Below are 24,112 nucleotides of genomic sequence, written 5' to 3'. Positions count from 1 at the left end.
GAATGGTAATTTCATCAATTCAACCTAATACAATACAAATGATGTTGAACAAAATTATGTAGAAAAACAGACAGATCAAGAATAATTATAAAGGTTATATGTATAAGCACTTGAATATCTATAGATATCCCACCCATAAATGCTTATGCTTTATAGAAATATCAATCAGAAAAAATTTTTTTGAGCTACTGAATCTAATGAAAGCTATAGATTCTTTTACCAGGAAAATCAAAATGCTCATATGCTTGTGTTATGAAATTCAAATTTCTACTGATTTAGAGTCCATGATGCCAAGATTCAAGTTTAAGAAGGTCTACAGCAGTGGAATTTTTAACTATAAGTAACAATTGAATAATGATATTCAAGAAAACCTGAGGAAGTATATGATATTCACGTATTAAAGCAAGCAAATGACTTTTCAAATCAAATCTAATGGGTCAGCCTATTTCTGATTTTACCCTGGCTGAAGTCATAAATACAGGGAGATATCAGAAAAATGTTAAATTATGTTAGTTAAATCAGAAAAAATAAACACAAAGACATTTTTGAAATTTAATATTATACCGGTTTTAGAAGAATAAAGTTATTTATCTAATCCAGTGTGGTTTGCTAATACATCTTATTAGTACACTCACAGAAATAAACCACATATGGAGCTATTTAGTTACTTTTCATCTACAACTAACTGTTGCATCTATTTTAAATCAGTTCACTGAAATCATGTATCACCCAGTCCCTTAAACTTAGAGGAAAGTGATTAATTTTGTTGGGTAATTAAATGAGAACAATGTCCATTAAAAAAATACAATTATACACAAATACTAACTTTGAAAACTAAAATAAAAATTTTTATTATTTTTAATAGAATTCTTTTTTTTTTTTTTTTTTTAGAATTCTATCTTTAATCTCAAGGCTGTAGATAAGAAATTGTGAATGCAACTTTTTTGCCTAGGCCATACCTGGAGTCACCTTTGTCTGTGAATGCTTTGCCTAACACATAGCCTTGGTCTGTAAATCCATCGTTTCCTAAAATTTGCAGTTGCCCACATATTATGCTATAATGACGGCATGCCAACTCACATCTTTACCACACCCCTACTTCCTTTATTCATTGCTACACCTCAAACTCCACAACTTCTCACAAGTTGCAGCATATCAGAATGGGGAAGGGGGAGGTGATGTGAATGGTATGATAGGCCTCTGAACAGCAAGCTTTTGTGAAATTGATTTACTGAGTTATGATTATCTTTCTGGTTTGCAAATTTTTCTTGAAGAAGTTTAAATGACACAGAATACAATACAGTAGTAGAAGAAGAAACATCAGAATGCATCATACATTGTTAAGGGTATTTCTTCAGATATATATGTACGTGTGTGTGCGTATGTCTGTCTGTCTATGGTCAGGGTTTTGATGTAAAATCTATTTTAAGATGTAAGTCTCTGTTTAAAAACCACTTTAAACCTTTAAGTTGGAAACCTATGCTGCAGTTCCAGCATGATCCTTGGATGTTATATAACTTCTGTCTTCCTTCTCTGAGTTTTACCTCATATCTGCCTCACAATCACATTATAAATTAAAGTATTATCCTGTGATATAAAATCAATATATGAAACTCTGTTGTACTTCTATACATGCATAGAAGTATCTCTTTCTATCAGAAAGAGAAATTATTCTATGTTCATGGATTAGAATTAATAATTGTTAAAATGTCCATACACCCAAAGCAATCTACAGATTTGATGCAATCCCTATCATGATTCCAATGGCATCTTTCACAGAAATGGAACAAACAAATTTAAAATTTATATAGAACCATAAAAGATACCAAGTACCCAAAGCAATCTTTAGAAAGAAGACCAAAGCTGGAAGCATCATCCTCTCTGACTTCAACTGTATTACAAACGCAAAGCAATCAAAACAATATGGTAGAAGCATAAAAAAAGACACACAGATCAATGGAACACAACAGAGAAGCCAGATAGAAAAAGAGAAATATCATGTGATCTCACTTATATGCAGAATCTAAAAGAACTAAACAAAAATACCAAGTTCAAGGATACAGAGAACAGACTGATTGCCTGAGACAGAGGGTAGGAGTGGGCAAAATGGGTGAAGGAGGTCAAAAGGTACAAATTTCATTATAAAATAATGACATTATTCATTATAAAAATAAGTCATGGGGATATACTATACAGCATGGTGACTGTAGTTAATACTACACTGTCTGTTTGAAAGTAGCTAGGAGAATGATCTTGAAAGTTCTTATGTCTTGAAAGAAAATATTTTGTTAAGTATGTATGGTGACAGAAGTTAACTGAACTTATTGCAGTGATCATTTCACAATTTTGCAACTGAAATTGATATAATGTTATGTCATTTATACCTTAATAAAGATGATGTCCTGTGAGAACTACTTCATGTATCTAAGAAAATGTTACTTTCCTTATATAATGCAAAAGCAAAGAACAAAGCTGAAAACAAGACCTAAAAACTAAAAACAAAATCTAATAATCCATTATTACTTAAAATAAAAACTCAAAAAAAATAAAATAACAACTCATGTCTATCTACCCATGTTCACATAAATCATTCTGGTTGCACATGTTCATTCCATAAACAGTCCACTCATACCACATTTTGAACTTACTTTCCAACATTTTAAGTTTCTGCATCTTTCAGGTCCCATGTTTCTGGTTTGACAATTGATTGTTAATTGCCTCCATCCTCTGAGGAGCATTATAAATTATACTGGGAAAAAGTCTTTCCCTGCACATCTCACAATTTTGGATTGTTTGCCTGGGTTTTCCATTCTCTGTGATTGTCCACTGCTACCAAATTTCCCTTGAAGACATTTAACTTTCTATCTTACCTGTACCTCCTAACTCTCATCTCATTCTTAGAAATAAATGTTTTATTTTTAACAGATTCCTATAGCACTGTTCGAGTTACAGTACTTTTCTCTGACAGCTCTGGAGAGACTGAAGCCTATCTTTCAAACACACCACCTACAAAATTCAGTCAAAGCTACCATGACCACTGAAATGTATTTTCAAAGTTTACAGACAAATGTGGCTCAAGTTTATTCATTTGGCCCACTTAAATTAAAATAATCAGTCTGGAAGGCTTTACAAGTTTGCATTTCAGGATGAAGATTCAGAAGTCTGTTTTGCTTAATATCTTTGGAAAATGATTTTTTGAATATAGAATTCATTTGAAAGACAATTTATTTTTTCTGCCCAGTTATTTACTTTAAGCACTGAATTGTAATTTTGACATTTAGGATTTACTTTAACATAAGTTAAAATTAAAAACAACAGTGTTACACAAAAAATGGTTAGAGTGGGTATGATGCTTAATGAAGTCTGTGTCAAAGTATATTTTAAATAATGAACTTAATAATTCAATGGCAACTCTATCTTCTAATTGCCTAATCCAAAATCTATGGAGTCATCTTGACTCCTTATTTCCGCTCATACTCGTGTAATATATCGTGAAATCCTTTTGGTTCTCTTTCAAAATATACTCAGGTTCCAACCACCTCCATCTCCATCTTATCTCATTATTATCACTGTGGTAAACTCTATCATTATTTCTCAACAGGATTACTGCAAAAACCCCATCTCTTCTCTCTACTTCCACCCTTAGCTTCCTGGAGTCTGTTCTTAACACAGTAAGCATTGTGATCCTCTAAAACCTCAAACAGATCATATCACTCTTCCACTCAAAACCCTGCAAGAACTACCCACTTCACTCAGAGCAAAGCCTGGATCCTTACAATGACCTACATTTTCTGGCTCCTTGTAAGTTCTCTAACTTCCTCTTCCATTGCTCTCATTTTCATTCACTTCACTCTGAGTACACTTGCCTTTTTGCTGTTCTTCAAACCCACCAGGCATGAGCCAGCCTCAGGGCCTTTGAACTAGCTGTTGCCTCTGCTGGAATGCTCTTCCTCTAGATATCTCCACAACTAACCCATCTTCTTCACCTCCTTAATGAGGTCTACCTACTCTGACTACCTAGAAACTACTGTAACCTTCCCTCTCCTCCCCAATTGGGTCTTGCTTCTCCTTTTTTCATACCTATTTGTCACCTTCTAGCATATTAAATATTTATTATGTTAGACATTTATTGTCTGTTCCCTTCTGCAAGAACATAAGATCTGTAAGACATGGGATCTTTGTCTCTTTGTTCAGAAGGGAAATTTATACTTATGTCATAGTTAGGTAAGAAGATTCCCTATATATTCTAGAGGTATGGGAATTAACATCAGTATATTGGTTCCAAATCTTTAAAAAATGTGCTTTCTCATCTTGATACCATCAGTTTCTGGACAGAAATTTCCATATCAAATTACTTTATAAAACTTGTTTAGTTTTATTAGGCATATGATAAGGAACAAAATAATACATCCATGGCCATTTTGCAGATGTGGGGTAGGAATGGGCAGACCAAGACTCAAAGCTTTCCAAGTCCCTTAGAGAAAAGAAAGCACTGCCTAAGCAGGCTTTTCTTGCTTTGTCGTAAATAATCCTAAAACAGATGGCCAAAAGCTAAATACTAAGTCTGCTGCCATGGAAACCACTATCACAGCAGTCCATTCTAGAGCCCTACCTATAAGATAAATGTTTGTCTCCCTATTGTTAGTTACAATCTGAACCTACTAAAACTTTCACTCAAAGTCCTACTAGAAGGTATGATACACATACCAGCCTCACAAAAATTTCTGGGAGAGATTAGTTGATACACAATATCACCTTAAATACAGTCAAAATCCAGCAACATATAGAGAAAGGGTTTTACATAATTGGCCATGTTCTCTCTGCATTCAAGTTCTGTCTGTATTATATATATAAATCCATGTACCTTACCTTAATATTGCAAGCCTGCTCCATCAATCTTCTGGCATTTTCCTCCGCCCTGTATCTCTTTGGAAGCTGAACTCTGAAAAACTTTAAAGCACCTTCAAAATCAGCCTGCAGAAGATCTTCCTTTGAGGTCTGCAAAATAATTCCAAGAATCATCATTACATTTTAGCCTGCATTCAGGACAAATAATTTGAAAAAAAGAGTTTCTATTTTCCCGAATGCATGTTTGTAGCTAAGATCTAGCTTAGTTCCACAAGTTTTTAGGAAGAGATTTTTCTAACCTCTTTACCATAAGCTGAAATAAATCACCATAAATCCTAGATACAGTATAAGAATCAATTAAGAGGCTAACATATTTAATTTACATAACCTGAAGATTAGAATGGCAGATCCCAGCAAAGTTAACCAAGTTACAGCTCTGAGGAAAGAAAAATGCCAGAAAAGCAAAAAATTTTAACTCTGGGTTTAATCTATGACTTTAGCTTGCTGGGTGGGTATTTTAAGGGTATTATTAGAACCCCAGTTGAAGCCACAATGTATTCAAAGCATATTAGAGTTACATAATGAACACCAAATAGGAATAGGGCTTTTCAACTAATGATAACAGTGGTTCAAAAAAGTAAGAAATGGATCCCCCCACCTTAAAGAATGCTATGAAAAAATAAATGAAGCAAATCACTTAACTAGTGAACAGCTGATGAAAACTACTGTTTGCAAAATTTACTTCTTCAAGAAATAAACACTTAGAAATAAATATATGCATGCATAGAAAAAAGACTGAAAGGAAATAAAAAGTTTCTCTGGATAGTGGGATCGTGGGGGGGGGTTCTCTTATATTTTGCTGCATTGTCTGCAGTAAAGATTTTGTAATAAGAAAGACAATAAGGGGCGCCTGGCTGGCTCAGTGGGGAGAGCCTGTGTGTCTTGATCTTGGGGTTGTGAGTTCAAGCCCCAGGTTGAGTGTGGAGCCTACTTAAAAAAAAGAAAAAAAAGAAAGAAAAGAAACAAAAAGTAAGTATTTTAATCAACAAATATAAGCAGTTTTTGGCAAACACCGTGATATAAATTACAGGTTAAGCAGACTGAGTACACAGAAGTAAGCCAAAGAAAAATGAGATATGTTTTTTAAGAGTCAGAAATTATCAAAAACTTCAGGAATAAAATGAAAAAACAAAACAAGCCAGGATGGCTAGAAATCATAGAACTATGTGCTAATTCAAAAATACTTTATTTAAACTCAAATGTAGAGCTGATTAACCTTAAAAGGCTGTACTGAAAGAGTATAAGGAAGTCAGAGAAATTCCTGATCTTAAATGGCCTGAGTTGTCTTCACGACCCTGGTCCCCAAACTACTGGACATGTCATCTTAGGTGAGCGCCTGCAGTAACCGACTAACTGGTCTCCTCATTTCCACCTTTGCTCCCCACAGTACGCTCTCCTTATTGCAGTCAGGTGATACCCTTTCACATCATGTGGTTCTTCTGGGTAAAGCCCTCCAGTGGATCCTACCGTGCTCAGAGTAAAATCCGAAACTGTTACCATTGCCCACAAGACCCTCACAATCTGGAGCCCCTGCCTGCCCCTCCAACCTCGTCTTGAACCACATCTCCTGCTGTTCCAGCTCTAGGCACACTGGCCTTGTTTCTGTTTTTTGCACACATCGAGTTCATTCCTGGCTGAAGGCAGCTGCCCCTGCTGCCGCTTCTGCTGAGACAGTCTTCTCCCAAATCTTCATGAGCATAGCCACTTGTTGTCATTAAGATTTTAGCTCAAATGTAAGATCTGAGTGAGGGCTTTTCTGAGCACTTAAATTCTCCCCCACCCCCAGCCCATCAAGTCATTTTCCACCAACTCATTTTCCCGTTTTACATCTGTTTCCTCCTAAGGAAAGGGACCTTGTCTATCTTGTCTGTTGCTGTATCCACAGTGACAAGGCTAATAACCAGAATATAGGAGGTACTCAATTAAAATTTACTGAATGAATTTTACTTTCATCTCCCCTCCCTTTTAAACAGAAATATGTAAAATAAAAATAATGTATTAATTTATATGCCAGCATTTCCACAGGGGCACCAGGTTGCCTCAGCTTTAGATCCGTAAATTAGTAATAAGAAAGTAGAGCTAGGCTAATAGCAGCAGTGGAAAAACAAGCCTCAGTATATCTCACACTGATTTCCTCCTCATGGATACTTAGACACGATGGTGATAAGAGGTAGAGAGAATGTATGGCATGGACAGAGTTCTATCAACTCACCTTAACTTAGCTGGAAAAGACAGTTATGAAAAACTTCAGCCTAAAAGAGGGCTTTTCTGCCCAAAATAGCAACTGCTGAATTACTGGGAAAGCATCCAGCTACCAGATATACCAGACAGCTATATCCCCTATCTTCTTTTCTCACCTGTGATACTGGGTTTGATTATCAGCTCCCTACTAACTGAGGGAAAAACTCAAGACACCCTGCTTATGGAATTTGTGGGGAAGCAGGATGAGCAGCTATCCTCCCTACTCCAAAGCCTCTGAGGGCACCACTTCTATTTTCAACTAAGCTCTAGTGACTTGGTAACAGATGTCTCAAAATGGTGGTATAGTTAGTTCCTTGCCTGAAGGCAGTAGCATGACTGGTAGTCATGCTAATTAGCTAATTTTCTAATACTGCCCAAAGCCTGATTTCAAGTCTAGATTCTGAGTTCATGCAAAAGCAGAAAGGTAAAGATTAAAGATGAGGAATCATATAACCTGTGACATGTGACCTGTGGTCAGTTCAGGAACAGCCACTTAAAAAAGATGCGGTTTGAAGGAGGCTATATGCTCAGGAGAGGTGTAGCAAGAAGCTCCCCACCTGGGTGGGGCTGAAGTTCAACCTGGGTTGGTCTCTGGAAACCAGAATTCAGAGTGCCCTGTGACTGTCCTTTCCAAGACACTGCTTGTGTTAATGATGCTTCAGATCCCATGGCCAACTCAGTTATGCCCTGTACAACAGGAGCTCTTAACAATCACAGAGCAGAAGGACTCAGGTAGACACACATGTGGAAACTGCATGTTATTTGATCCCCTAATTTCAGACTTTAGAAAGTAGTTGGCGGGCAGCCCGGGTGGCTCAGTGGTTTAGCGCCGCCTTCAGCCCAGGGCCTGATCCTGGAGACCTGGGATTGAGTCCCACGTCAGGTGCCCTGCATGGAGCCTGCTTCTCCCTCTGCCTGTGCCTCTGCCTCTCTCTCTCTCTCTCTCTCTCTCTCATGAATAACTAAATAAAATCTTTTTTTTTTTTCTAAATAAAATCTTTAAAAAAAAAAATGTAGCTGGCAATTAAAGATACTCAAATAAGGCTGCAAAGGATGAATTCATTCTGATCCCAACTTTAGCTAACTTGAGGTGTTGCCTATATCTCTACTGTTCTACCTCAAAAAGGGAGTATCTTCAACCTCAAGTATTAGAGAAGGAAATAAGTCATATGTACACCTTGTGAACCCCAAAACAAACATAAGGGATGACAATTTGGAAAGGTGTCTCTGTGCTGTTCGAGTATCCTCAAGTACTGATATTTTAGTAGTTACAAATAATACCTGCTCTCACTGACATTTTTAATTACATAAAACAAGCAATCTTAAGAATTTATATTCCTCTCAATGGATTGAAATAAAGCTAATTTCATTGTGAATTAGAAAAAAATACACCAGAAGACAATGCCATGGGCCAAAAAAACATGCCAATAAGCAAAAAGTACATTAACAAAAACTTTGCCATTGGTCCAGAAGATAATCTACAGTCCTACCTTAATTCTGATGGGTTTTTTCCTCCAATTTTCTATCTTTAAAAGACTTCCATAGTCATTAAGTATCATTTCCATATACCTTCTTATGCCATAGTAGATCACAAATTTATAGGGATAACTCTCCATTTCTCATAACTGTATCTGAGAGGTTTATCTTCTACAATTGAGCGATAGATGCCTCTTGGTCTGCAAAAATCTGGATGCTTCACTAAGAATTTATCAGAAAGTTGTTGGGTTTTTTAAATATGTTGTAAAAATCATAATTTGTATATATATGTGTGTCTGCATATCTACATAATGAGAGTCATACATTTTTTATTGATTACATATTCACTTTCTCCAAAATTGAAAATATTTTTTAAAAGCCTAAAAGATTTCACTACCCAGAGATAAACATAATTAACATTTTGTTACATTGCTTATCATTTTTTCCCTATCCCCACACACACATATTTAAGAAAATTTGGATCATATTGTACATATCAGCTTGTTAAGTATATATGCTTCACAACTATGAAGCATTAATATAATAGTATTACTCCAAAATATAAGTAGCAGTGCTTTCTATGAAACTAAAACATGACTTCACACAGTTTATTAATAAACTGACTATGGAGATGTAAACTTATTTAATGGTTGTAATTAAGTTTACAATTGTATGTATAAGTGCTACCTGTCTACACTGAACACATGATCTCTTGTGATAAGTAAGACCCAAGCTTTAAAAATGCACCCCAATAGGCAGACTAACATCTCAAGAACCACACCAAGTACCCAAAGGAGGAGAGACCAGCTTCCGGCTATCCTTATCCATCCTTCTCACTACAACACAGCTTGGTCAGGCTAAAAGACCTCACTTAAGCTGGAAAGGCAATTCTTCAACTGGGAAGTTCTTAAGAGTTTTTCTATATTGCCTCCAGAATGATCATGAGGAAAGAGTATCATAATGAAAATGCAATTACTTTCCTGACATTATTTGCTAAGTAATATTAGCCAGAAGGTAACACAGACAAGAGTAGGGAAATTTGAATAAGCAAAGACATGTTTTCTTCCCTTGCAAAATAGAGAACTCTTATCAGCTTTTATTTTTTTTCTATCAGCTTTTAAATAAGAATAAATGATAACTTTTAAAAATTAGTGGTTCCATTAACACTCATTTTTTGCTCCCCAAACTTGCTGTCAAATCATTTTAAGTGACAACATGGAACGTGTTATCAATTACACTTCCAAAGGGAACATTACTTTTTACTTCATTTGAATAAAATTGTATATAAAGATTACTTGGACAATTAAAAACATTTCAACCAGTCCTCCTTCTGCTTCCTTTCAAGTAGGTAAAGAGAAATATCCAGAAGGAAAAGGTAAGTAGAATTTTTCTAAAGTAGGATGTTAATTTAGGTATCCTTCTCACTTCCCCAGTAAAATGAATTAAGCCAATTGCCAGGCACATAATAGACACCAACATAAATTTGTTCTGTAAATTCATAAAAGCTCCACTTCAAGCACATCCAGTATTAAAAAGTCACAATTAATAAGTTGCAAATTAGAAAGTAGATTTAGAACTTATTTTGATATAAAAATAGATTTTTATATTTTGAAGGGCATCAGAGGTATGCATGGGAACTTCCTATTTTGAGGTCTTTAAATTTTAAGAGTTGCAACCTCTCTTCAATGAGCAATCCTTATAGCAGTTAAGACAGTAGTAAGAATGGGAGGTATACTTATTTTTCATTTTAATATCAATCCTCCTTTGGATTTACTGTGCACAGTGCCCACAGTATCGGTACTGAAACTATAGCCAACACTGACATTAATATATAATGATCTGATAATAACTTTCCACACCCTATAATAGCAAATAAAATCTAAATGGAGAAAAGGGAGATTTTGAACATAAGTAGAATAAAAGTTTTCCCTTTTTCCTAAAATCTCACACACTTACAGAGTATGGACTCTGGCTATGTGTCATTGCGGATACCATTTTGAGTGTGTTTTTCCCACTGAAAAATTCAGTGCAAGAGTATCACATTTTAAAGTGATTTTTTTTTTTTTTTAAAGAGGCAGGGTGGGTGGAAAGGAACAGCTCTAACATTTGGGTGTTAGCTCTAGATGCTTCTATTCTGAACCTCTCACGACTCCTGAATGATCAATCTTTCTTCAAGGGCCTCTGATAAGCAGCAAATTCTAGGTTTGATTATCTTAAGGAATTATTATTATTTTTTTTAAATCTAGGAATGGTTCTCTTTCTCACCTTCACTATTTTTACCACAAATGGCTTTTTCTTTCTTTATAGTGTCTAACAGGATTTCTCTTAGTAGAGACATATTTTTGGAAGTCTGAGAATCATTTGGAAGCACAGACTTTAGAAGAGGGAAACATTACTGAGCTGGTATCTAGGATACCTGTATCTCTTGCTTTGGTATTTTAATTTCACCAAAGAAATGTATGTTTGGTGAGTCTGCACATAGAATTTATGCCTTATGGTAATACCTAAAACAAAGTACTTGTACTTGATTTGTTAAAGGAAAACTATTCTTTACTAGGTGTACCTTTGAAGGACAAGAAGCAAAAATTTCCAATGTCTAATTTAAATAGAAACTTAAAAAATGTTTTTAAAATGTGCTTGGTGTTCTAGTAGTTTCATGGTCCCTCTGTGAATCAGGGGACAATGAAGAAGTCTCAAAGTCCAATCTGTCTTGGTAAATCTTCATTTATTTGATCAGTTCATTAAGAAAGTTAACTTACATGAAAAAAAAAACTACCAAGATCTTTAAAGTAAAATAACATATTTACATGGGTTTAATAACGTACATGTATTCGTGTTTAAAACATATCTAAAACCCAAAACTTCAGTGCCTGCCCTTTTGAATGGTAATGGAAAGGTTGCAATATCATATGTGGCAGGATTCCTCCTAGGACCACCAGTGCAGATCAGCCATCGATCTCACATCATTAGCCAGTCCAATAACACAAGGTTGAACAACTGTACTTCTTCCTGGTACACATGCTAAACTTTAAGCAGTAACTCACTGGATAGGTGATCTCACTTCACAGCCATATTGCTAATTAAAGGGTATGTGATTTCCCAAATTGTTGGGAAAGTGGTTTGAGAGTTCTATCAATAGTCTTATAAATACGATACTGTATGACAGAGTCAGAGATTGCCAAATGACCCTCTAGACACCAAAGTATATACCTTTACACGTAATACAAATGGCACCATTACCTAAACTCTGAATGTGAGAGCCCAAAACAACCTGAGGGATACCTTGGATACCTAATTGGGCAACCAAGTCAACTTTATATGGTTGCAACATACAGATACACATGACCTCCAAAAGATCTGAAGCTTATGAGCCCAACTCCTTGTGAATTTTATTCCTGATAATTTGTTTTAAACTATAGGCAGTTTAAATTCAACCCTAATGCATATTTAAGTATGAGAGACAGTTATCAGTTCATGTTTTCCTTCAAAGAACTGAAAATATAAAGTGCCAAAGAAACATAGTATCAGAGTCCTGGAAAGTTATAGTGGAAGCCCTGGAGTCACAAAAGTTAAGTAGTCTCTAAGAACAGGAAAATATATTAGGCCTAAAAATGACTCTTCAAAGAGATGTAGATAATTTGTTGAAATATATTTTAGCACTTAATAGTGTCAAAGCTCCTGAATAAAATGCTTTTTATTTCACTTAAAAGAAAAAAAAAAAACCCTACTAGATTTCTACTAGAAACATAAACCTTCAGTTTTCTCTTTTATTAAGAAAAATGTGACTCAGGGAAACAAAATTCAAGTGAGCACTGTGGACATTAAAACATATGTATTGAACTCTTTTTCTTTCTTAAATGACAAAGAAACTGTATTTCTCAAAACACTCCCCAATAATTGTACACTGGTCATTGCTTCTAACTTCATCTTGTAACAATAAACAGACTTTTCTTCATGGCGAAAAATCCCTCATGCATACAGCTACCTAAAAATGTTGTTATGACTATACAAGGGGGATGATATTTGCATGCGAATATATGAGTACTGAATTGGTAACTGCAAAGATAATATAAACAGAGATGGGGTAGACTGAAGAGAGAGATATGTAAGACAAAAGTGTTAAATCCAGTCAACATTGTACTTCTGAAAAGACTCAAATATGACATAACCATAATGAAAACCAGTCTGGAATGGTATTAAACTCCATTGTATAAAATAGACAAAGCTTATTATTCTTGTTCAATTACCAAATAATAGTATAGGACTACTGTAGGCCAATTACGTTATAGAACAGTTGCTAGGTATAGTTCTCAAACCACTAAAAAGAAACCCTGCACCAGTGATTGTGGGTATTTAATTTTAACCCTTGGTAGGAAGTGAGGAAGAGTGATTTTCCTCTTGTTCAGGAAATCAAAAAAACAAGCAAGGCAGACTTCCCAGATTCAGGGCACAAGCCCAACAGCTTTAAGCTGCTTCATAGATACATAGTTTAAACATTCCAGGGGAGAGATTTTCAATTTCCTACCCAAGGATTTTTAGGGGGTAAAATTCCCCATCCAAAAAAAAAAATCAAGTTGGCAATCAAATGGTGAGGTTAGAATGCAAACCACAGTAGTCTAGATAGTAGCAATGATGCCTGTTGTGAAATTTAACCCTTTGGAGACGTAAATAACAGAATGTCTAAATCAAGCACTTGGGCATTCTGCTTTATTGCTGAGTCTAGGCAGCCAGAAAATATATTTTTTTTTCCCTGCCACAGAGATAATGCCCCTAATGTGGCCCTGGGCTCTTAAAGAAGAGCCATATCTCCTCTGGCCAATTAAGGAGTGGCATGGACCTGGCTCAGCTAGAGCCCCAGGGCAGTGGCCACTCAGCACTTCCTTCCTGGTAGTGTGGGGAAGAGGAGAAGAAAACAGGAGACTGCAAGCCTCTTTTAGGGATACAGGAATTCTCACAGAGGGTGGCAGATTCCCTACAAATGAAGTTCAATGAAAAACAGTCTCACCGCCAGAAGCCGAGGCACAAACAGACGATGCCCCATCCCCAGAAGTTCCAGCACTCGACATGCATACTCATTCACCAGCTTGCTTCTCTCGTCGTGCATGTCCTGGGACTTTTTGACAGGAGGTGTGAGCTTAGCAGCTGGGGCTGGGCAGGGCACCCCTTCTTCCATGAGCAGTAAGTAGGTATCCAGAATGAGAAAGCTGGATCTCTTATCCACAATTTTGAGAACTGCAGTGGGAGGGGAGCCAGGCTTAGGTTTCCCCAGGAGCACGCACAAGCCAGTCTGTGGTGGGAATTGTCAGCTAACGTCTCCACAGGAAGAACATTTTGGCTAAATTATCCACTGTGCAAGAGCCCCAAAGTAGACTGGAAAATGAAATCAAATCCTGATCTAAATAAAAAAACGGCAAAAGCAATCGAATGCAAGAAAATGGCCAAGAGTGATGCAGGAGAGTTCAGATACATGTGTTAAAATGTACAAGCAGCTTAGAAGGGTCTAGCGTGTAAGAGAGTGTGTGTGCGTGCACGCGTGTGTGTGTGCGTGAGTGTGTGTCTGCGTGTAAGCAGACAGCAGCAGCAGTAGCCAGGAAGCCAGGGCAGTTGTGAAGCTGCAAGGAGAAAAGGATGAGCTCATTGCAATCCTTGATTCGTGACAAGCAGCTCTGCTGCCGCCGCCACTGCTGCTGCCGCTGCCGCCTCTTGCTGTGAATCAGTAATGAAGGGGTAGGGAAGGAAGAAGGGGAGGGCAGAGGAGGAGGTAGGTGAATGAGCATGCAGAGTGTGTCTCGGGGGAGAATGCTGTAATAGGAAACCAATGGCGAGTCGTTGGACAGATGTGCTTCCCCTCCTGGCCCACCTTCAGCGTTAGTCTGACAGCTTATGCTGTTGAATCCTAAAGCCAAAGACAGATGAACTAGCTTCTTTTAACATGTAATGCTCACAGAAAAACCCGACAGCCTGCCAGCTAAAAGGCTGACCTTTCTTCACTCTTGCTTTCTAATAACCATAACAGATAAAAGTCTGATTTTATCCTGCGTATTTAAAGTGGGATGCTCCAATCCTTGTTACATTACTGAAATCTTTACAGAAGAGAGGTTTAGGGTGACATGATACAGGATGAACAGAGAGCAAAGACAGAGCTTCCAAGAAACGACACACCCTCAAGTTGCAGTGTTTATGCAATAATAATGACTTTTTGCAATGCTAGAATCTGAAGTATTTCAGCATTCTGGGAAGCCATAATTAAAAGTAGGATTTTTATAAACATACAGTATGATAAAACAAAAACCTACAATATAATGACAGTGTACATCTAAGGAATCACTAAAGTTGAGATTCTCAAAGCAGTAATAACTTTCTTAAGCTACACTCAGTTAATAGTTCAAAACATTATTTTAATACTCTCTGGTCAAATTAATCCTTCCCTACTAATAATGTAACTGAGGGATATCCATGGTTTAAAATTTTACAGTCTTAGTCCATGCTACATTAACTTCCTTGGTGTGAATAATCATTTACAGCCAAATGAGGGCAAAAAGACAAGATCACCTTTAGGAACAGTTTCTAAACTTTAGCTAACAAATAACTAATTATATTCAGAATCTTGGTGCTGCAATTCTTTAGTAAGTACCAGATCAGTTTCTCCATGTGAGTTGCAGCATGATATGGAGTAACAGGACTAAGAGAGCCAGACCTAGCTCCTTCTGAGGCTTAGTCTGTTGCTCTGACAATTAAGAGTTATAGATCTCTGCAAGAATAGAAATAGAAACATATTTATCAGCATATCTCTGTGATCTTTGTTAAAGAAATAGATTGATACAGAATTGGGGTTAAAGGGAAATAAATACTTCCTGCTTTAACAGAATATTGAGTTCCTCTTTCCAAAATTCAATAAAACATTTTTTTGTTAAACATTTCGAGTATTAACAAAATCTTAAATAAGATATTTATATATTGTTGTAAAGCTTATTTCTTCCAAACATGATTTTTTCCAAAAATAATTTTTTTCTTTCTTTCTTTCTTTCTTTCTTTCTTTCTTTCTTTCTTTCTTTCTTTCTTTCTTTCATTCTTTCTTTTCCATTTTTTTAGAAAGAGAAAGAGCCTGTGTATGCTGGGGGGGCGGAGGGGGAGAAGGAGAGAGAGAATCTAAAGCAGGCCCCATGCTTACCACTGTCCCGTCCTGGGGCCTATCTCACAACTCTGAGATTATGACTTGAGTCAAAATCAAGAGTCAGACACTTAACCAACTGAGCCACCCAGGTGCCCCTCCAAATATAATTTCTTAAAAAAAAAAAAGAAATTTTAATGTAAGATGATCAAAACCATAAGAATATGAGAATATGATATATATTTCAGATCCCTAAGGTTTTGGAAGAAATGAGGAAATATCTGATGGGCTACCCAGGGAAGGGCTGGTTCAGCTAGAAGGGGGAGACTATAAGGTTGAGGGCAGAGGTTCTGGGCCTTTCATAGCCTACCCCTACACACACACACACACACACACACACACACACACACACACACAAAGACTCGCAGGGAACAGCTCCATTTTTATCTTGTTTACATACTGGAGTTCTGCATGAAATTCTGTTTGAAAAGACTGTGCTACTGCTATGTAAGTGTGAAAAGCACTGCCACGGAAGCTTCCTGTTTAAGAACAAGGGGACATTTTTACTTGCAAAGGAAGGGAGAATTCAGTGAGTCCTTTGCTTATAGGACTTTTTTTTGCATATATATATATATATATATATATATATATATATATATATATATATTTAAAGATAGGGGAAATGTTTCCATGCAACTGATTTGGTATCAAAGAACACTGGTAAAAGTATCTATTTTTTATTACATAAACCAGAAACAAAGAATTTCTTGCCCAAATGCATCCAGGTAAGAAGTCAAAATTAATCAAAAGACTTCAGAGCTATAGTTTGGCTCACAAAAGAAGCTCTATCAAATATAATAACCAAAGTGTGATATTTTAATGAATAAACCAACTTATACTTAAAACATAGGTACCTTTAAGAAATGCTATGTAAAAGCCATTATAAATTAGTAAGTGGTTCTGTATTTCAGTTTTCCTAATCCCTCCATCATCCTCCCCCTCAAAAATGCATTATCCTTGAGGAAGTCAAGGTATGGGTTCAGCCCAGGCTCTGAGTGGCCCCTGCTGGGAGGGCAGCTGTGGTTTTATGGGGAGATAGCATGGGTCTGGAGCGCACCTTCCAGCCAGTCTGAGGAACTGGAGCCACACCAGAGCCCTGCAGAAGGCATGGGGATTAGAGCCTGAGGAGGAACAGGAGGAAGGAAGAAGTGGGAGCAGGCCCAGCTGTCTACTTCTACCAGCCCCCGAACCAAGATGCCAAACCAGAAGAGGCAGAGCTGGCCAAGTGGGGGATGGAGAAGATGTAGCTGCTGACATGCAGAATTAGATCCAGGTCCTAGGGCTTCATAGGCCAGACCCGCAATTAAGAGCGAGGATGAAGATGAAATGGGAGCAAAAGCACGGAGCAACTATAGCTCTGTCCCCATGGACCGAGAACATGTTGAGCTGGTGAAAAGGGCAAAGGCTGAAGGTAAATAATTCCCAGTGGGAAATATGGTATAGAAAGCCCTCCAGGCCCAGAAAGTATCTCCTGCCTAGAAATGGCCACACTGAGAGCTGTCTCATCTCCCTGCACTTCAGGCCAGTATACACATAGGAAGGAACATACCCCAGGTTGTAATGCCCATCCCCCCAACCTCTCCTCTTCCTTCCCACATCAAGGTGAACCAGATTTCTCAGAAACCTACCTATTCAGTTCTGTCTATATGGGGACATTAGCCCAAGCCCAACCTGTCTCGGTATATCATACTATGGAGAATAAAGTACCCTTTATAAACAGCCCCAGCCCCTGTCCCCTCAAGTATCATTCTTGCTTTCAAAATTTCCATAATTTTTCAGGTTGTCTTGGAGAATAAGCCATTGATCAATATCAGGTAAAATAACTCTTGTATAGAACAACTTGGTGAAATAGAACAATGGATGCCAGGCATTTTTGAAGCCCTAGAAGAGTGACTCATCTTGGTGAGCATTTTTTCTTCTCCATCCCCAACTCCCCATAGATAAAGTAATTTATTTACTGTTGATGAGATTCAGTACAGTACACTTCTGATAAATAAAATTTTGAGTTATAAAGTAGTCCAAAGATGAAACTAAGGATAGAAAAAAAAAAACTCTTCTAAATTAACCAGTTAAAGACACATGATTTCTCAAATTCCTTACACTATCATGAAGATTTTTTTTTTAATCTGTAAAGGAAGTTCAACAGCAGGTTGAAGATAAGATGGGAAATTTGGATGAATCATGCAATGAAGCAGAGTGAGAAAAAAGTAAAGAGGACTAGGCAAATGGTCCTTAAGCCATGGTCTAAAAAATAGAAGACTTGCTCTCTGGAGTGCTGGAATCAGGTGGACGGTGGCATAGTCCTAATTAGAACCTGGTGCTTGAGTGCTCTCCCTGAGCCACTCCACTGTGTCATGATGGCTGGACATGCACAAGACATAAATAGACTCCCATTGTAAACTGAAAAGCATATTTGACTTAATTTATTGCACTGTAATTAAGAACACTGAGTGCAAAGAAACAAGTAGTTATTCCAGGGATTACAAAGGTGAAGAAGGAAACATTTTCCAATCTGCAAGAATTTAAAACTGGAGAAACATTCAAACAAAGACAAAGCAGGATGCAGACATCATAAAAGGAGGAACAACACCGTATTATGATCTAGTTACATCTTTGTTATTCACAATGGATGCAGACAAAAGTAGGCTTATGCTAGTGGGACTGGCCTGGACCTAAATCCAAGAATAATGAGAATTAAACATACCTTTAGGAGCAAAATAGGACACTGCTTTTTACATTATCTTTTAGTCACTTTTACTTGTAGGACATGGGTAAATTAATATTCTTTGAATCTCTATAAAATGCTAATGTCATGTACTTAGCCAAGTTGCTCTAAAAATTTAGTAATTTAGTGCATAGGGTGGATGCTAGTCTTTTCAGTAAGTCATATAGAAGAGGAAAGCAATTGTAAAATGCATTGTGTTCACCTGGCTTAGGCTTTAGAAAGACAAAAATGACTCTGAATGCATTCACATTAGAAAGAGGATTGGCCAAATACCAATACAAGAAATTTCAGTGAGTTCAACTGCCCCTAATCTTGAAGATTTAAACACGTAGTAATAAGTAGGAAAGGACCTATACTCTTCTAAATTTGGAAAGGTAAAAGGGCAAAAACTGAATTCTCTAGTTATTTCTTTTTTGTTGAATAGACAACTTTTTATTTTTTTATTTTGATTTTTTAAAAGATTTTATTTGAGAGAGAGAGTGCATGAGAGAGAGGACAAGCAAGAGAGCAGGGCAGAGGGAGAGGGAGAAGCAGGCTTCCCACTGAGCAGGGAGCCCAATGTGGAACTGGATGTGGGCTGGATCCAAAGACTCTGGGATCATGACCTGAGCCCAAGGCAGATGCTTAACCAGTGGGGCCATTCAGGTGCCCCTGGATAGATAACTTTTTAAAAGATGAATCCTCAATAATTTGACAAGTTCCTAAGATCCAACAAATAGGTCAAATAAAGATGACACAGTAAGTAGTACTGTATCTTGGCATACATGTAACCTATACAACACACACACTACCATTCATGTCTTTATTCTGCTTGCATTCTGCTACATGCTTCTGGAGGTAGAAAGATACACCAGATGCTGCTTTTAACTTTATATATTATTCACATTATTTGAAGAAGAGGCTAAAATGAAATATAGTAAGACTGAGCATACAAGTTATATCACAGGGAAATGAGTCTCATTATTTTATAGTTGAATCATACACTGAAGAATTGGAGTATAAAATAAAATACTTAATTAACTAACATCGTGGTGGATGGTCAGGTAACAAATTTATAGGAATTCAAAGGGAAAAAAAAGATTCCTGTAAAATGTTATAGACTAATCTACTGTTTAAGAATGGTCTGACCTCTCATTAAGACTTAAGGCATAACCATCTTAAAGGAGGGTTGTTTTTTTTTTTAATAGAAGAGATAACTTTGTCACACCAACAATAATTTAATAACATGCTGCACAGTCATGGTAGCATCACTACAACCTTATCACACATTCTTGTATAGTCAGATTCTAGCATAAACCTTTATTAATGCAGGAACTTCTACAGTCTGCAAGAAATGGTCATTTTACCTCTACTTCCTTATCTTTCTTGACAATTATAAAGGCTGCCTATTTTATTATTGGACATTTATTTTTTAGAGAATACTACTTGCAGTAAGCCAGAAATGCAAAACTTCCAGTCATTGGATTGGGTTATACAGTTTATAACAACATAGAATAAGCCTATTTTTTTATGTGACAGGCAGTCACATAAAATATTTGAAGGCAGTCTTAATTACCTTTTCTCCAAGCTAACCATCCCTGCTGCTAACTGGACCTCCTATAAGCTGGTTTCTGGATGCTCTAGGTATGACAGCAAAATCATAAAATAATGTGGCTTTGTTAGACCCTAGAAAGCATCAAAGTCTAACATGTTTATCCTATTGATGGTAAGATTGAGGCAGCAGATAAGTGCCTGTTTAGGATCATAAAACTTGCTTTAGGCAGAGCCTGGAAGCCAAGATCCCAGGGCCCAGTTGCACAGCAGGGAACCTTGCATTTCTGGCACTGTAACTTGCTGTCTCTCAATTAATGTAGCCCATTTAAAAACAAAAAAATGTCTTATTAGGAAAACTGTACTTTACCATTTTACTTCATATGGAATTGATCTGGAGCCTGTGCCTGCTATGTGGTATGAAAGAATCTAATATTAAAAGATTTGAGTTGAGAGGGGCATCCAAAAGCCTGCCTTGAGAATAATAACTTCTGAACACACATTTATGATAATAAAGCACATCTGCCTTCTCAATTTTTAACCAAGGAGCACTCTCTTCTTCAATCAAACAGTTAGAGAAGCTATATCCTTGGCAGCTCAGCCACTGTCTACTTAAGAGTAGCTTTCTCGAAGCCATGTTAGTGATGTAGGCTTGAAAATGGAATGCTGTCTCAGTTCATTCATTCCTTTCCCTGGGCAGTTGATATAAGGCTCACATTTATTTTCAAGGTAAGCAGAAGTGTAAATAAATATTAGCAGGGCCTGTTTATGTTAAACTGATCAGATTAGAATAATGATCTATAAAATCAAGACTGTTCCTCAATTCTCTCATGCTGGATCAGCATTTTACTTTTTGTTTTTATGTGTGTGTATGAGTGTATGTATGTATTGTTTATCATGGTTGTTAAAAATAATGAGGTGCTTTATTCATCTTGATAAGTTGCGAATTGCCTCTACCTTCTTCCCATGGTCCACCTCCAGTGCTCTATTAAATTTGCTATCTCTGGCATCTTCACGTTACATAGAATGCTAAGTGTAGTTTAATAGCTGTCACTTTGAAAAATAATATTTTCAGCAGAGTAGTTATATGAGTCAGCCCATGTATTAGCAAGTGAATTTATTTCCATAAAATGAATATATCAAGATGGGGACATTCAGGTTTGTTTGTTTTGTTTTGTTTTGCTTAGACAAGTCCATGTTCTGCAATAATAATGGTAATAGCCATATAGCCATACTAGTTCCTTGCCCCTTCCCCTTCCTTCACAACTTCAAATGGATTCAGTAGAATTTCAGAGGTTGCAAAATGGTGAGAATGGAGGTGATTTTTCCTCTATTTTCACTGGGGGTGAACTCCCCTGGGAGTTCAATTCCTATATACTCAGTATTGCTACAGGATGTCCTACATGATGGCAGAAGAACACATATACAGGGGGCTTTCCTGCTTGGTAGGCTCCTTTACCTATCTCATACTCATATTTGTTCTAAGCAGGGCCTAACAAAGCAACTTATACATCACAAACTCTGGTAGATATGTGAGTCGCTCTAAGTATGAATAATAGTGGTTATTATTCATTTAGTATCTATAAGGGCTATGAACCATGTAAGTCCTAAGAGTATGCATTACTGCATTTAATCTTAACCAATTATGACTTTTTCACATTGGAGGCACCTGAGCTTAGAGGAGTTAAGTGACTTGCCCAATATCATATTGCTAGTAAGTGGTAACTGCAACTATAGTTTTTTGATAACTACCAAATGTTTAAAATCTAATTTGAGTTATTAAATAGTAAAGGAAGTAGACTTAAATAGGTTATATCCTAGAGACTAACCAAATTAGTCCAGTGCAAACAACAGGATTTGCACAGTCATGTCACTATGAATATACTGAGGGACTAGTGTGTTGTGGGTGCTAAAAGAAATGACAGAAACAAAAACAGAGTAAAAACTTATGCCCAAGGAGTAACAGGTGTTACAGGGTGGACCTGGTGACCCTATCCACACCCTCTTGTTAAACACTACTGAACAACACAGCCACGGGATCAGCCCTCTCTCCAGAGTTCCCAACATGTATATCTACCTCCAAACATATGTATGACTACATATACAAAGGGTTCAGGAAATAGGTTAAGTGTAGCCTAACCTGTAACTTGATCTCAGTAAAGTCACCATTTCTTCCCCAGCACAGATCCTCCTCTTACATTTCCTATCCTGGCTAATGGGTTCCCCTCCTGACCAGTTTGGCACCTGGGTGTCATCCCAAAGTCCTCCTTTTTACCCCCCTCTACCTCTAACCCATCATTCAAGTCTAGTGGATTCAACCTTCTCACTGTCTCTCAAAACTATCTCCTCTCCTCAACTCCCATCTCTTTTGATTTGAGATCAGCCCTTAGTATGACATGCTTTTTCCTTTTCTTAGTGTTTCCCCATCTAATTCACTTGCCCTTCATTAATCTGTCAAAATTCAACTGATATCACTTCCTGCAGGAACCACCCTTCAATCCGCAGTTGGAACACCTGGCCCACTATTTGCTCCCCCATTTTTCCACCTCTGCTGTCTCTCTCACAGCACTTTGCAGGCTTATACTTGAATGAGTTGCATGAAAATCAGTGGTTAGGGTCCCTCTCCCCTGCTAAGGCAGTTAGAGATAGGTATCATGCACTGTCCTTCTTTGTGTCCTAAAAATCCAGCAGAGGCAGTTACTTAACACATAAGGGGTACCCCATAATTATTTGTCAAATTGATTCAGCATTCAAAATGGACAAAATATGTGTAGGAGAATGACAGATAAGCATTTCTCTGATCAGAGATATTGGTGCTTTATTATTTCTGAGCCTTTTAAGATGCTCTTTCCTCTTTCTGGAATGTTTTCTGTCCATCGTTTTTTCCCTTGAAAATGTTAACAAACCTTCAAAATGTTAGAGAAAGAACAAAAACTGAGATGTTAAACAGACCTGGATTTATTTATTTATTTTAAAGATTTTTATTTTATTTTATTTATTCATGAGACACACACACACACAGAGAGAGAGAGAGAGAGAGAGAGAGAGAGGCAGAGACACAGGCAGAGGGAGAAGCAGGCTCCATGCAGGGAGCCCGACATGGGACTCGATCACCGGTCTCTAGGATCACACCCCGGGCTGCAGATAGCGCTAAACCGCTGCCCGAGACCTGGATTTAAAGCCAACGTTTGATGTCTAGTAACTGTGTGACTTCAGGAAAGTTAACCTCTTTGAGTTTCATTTTTCATTAAGGAAATGAGGTGTTTAAAACAGTAATCTTAAGAAGTTGCTAACGTTATTATTGACTATGACATTTCTAGGTTGGTAAACTGGGATGATAGTACAGAGAATAACTGAGAGAAAAAGCACCGGGTCAGATTGGGTGGAGGATGAATGGAATTAGCAAGAAATATGTGGCAACCTGTTGGAGATGTTCCATAGGCCATGGGAAAGATGGATATGGAGCCAACAGATGGTTTTAGAAATCATTGGTGAAATACGGGAATGAGTGAGGTAAACTAGGGAAAATATTGAAAGCCATGAAGAGATGTTCTCATATTATGTCATGATATTCTTCTCAATTATGCCAAGTGTGATTTAATAATGAGTTATATATATTACCAGGGAAATAACTGACCCCACCAGACAGAATGCTCCTTAAGAAAACATTTTGCATTTGCTTCATTCACCAACATATTTCCAGCACCCAACAGAGTGACTACATATACAAAGAGTTCAGGAAATAATTACTGAGTTGATAAATGATTGAATCTCATATAATATTCACTGATGGACTTTCTAGTCATTTGCTTGAAATTTGGTGACCTAAATAATTAGTAACATGACAATATAAATTTCTAATAAAAATGTGCTAAAGTGGAGGCAAGAATAAAAATTTCACAAGTGCCTGTTGTGAAAGCCAGGCATTGTGCCATGTACTTCCATGCACAGTCTTATTCCATTCCTATAATATGTTGTAATGAGGTCAGTGCTAAAAGAAATGATTTGTTCATGTTTTGCAAGTCAGTTTTTTTTTAAGTTTTTATTTTAAGTAATCTCTA

General features: G+C 37.1%; 1 protein-coding gene across 7 annotated transcripts in view; it reads right to left on the bottom strand.

Moving 5' to 3' along the window:
• RABGAP1L (RAB GTPase activating protein 1 like) overlaps window positions 1-24,112 on the bottom strand; it is a 724,498-nt gene that overhangs the window by 144,571 nt on the left and 555,815 nt on the right. For 5 of the 7 annotated variants that reach the window (XM_072733070.1, XM_072733072.1, XM_072733073.1 and 2 more), the window contains one exon: window positions 4,870-4,998. In XM_072733070.1, the coding sequence (XP_072589171.1) occupies window positions 4,870-4,998 (129 nt within the window). Of the gene's footprint in view, window positions 1-4,869; window positions 4,999-13,630; window positions 14,765-24,112 lie in introns of those variants that run through there. The other 2 variants (XM_026001260.2, XM_072733078.1) reach the window with 2 other exon arrangements.

The sequence above is a fragment of the Vulpes vulpes genome, chromosome 13 (genome assembly GCF_048418805.1).
Source record: "Vulpes vulpes isolate BD-2025 chromosome 13, VulVul3, whole genome shotgun sequence".
Classification (NCBI taxonomy): domain Eukaryota; kingdom Metazoa; phylum Chordata; class Mammalia; order Carnivora; family Canidae; genus Vulpes; species Vulpes vulpes.
Note: the sequence above shows the minus strand (reverse complement) of the source record. Positions and strands in the feature narration are given on the sequence as shown.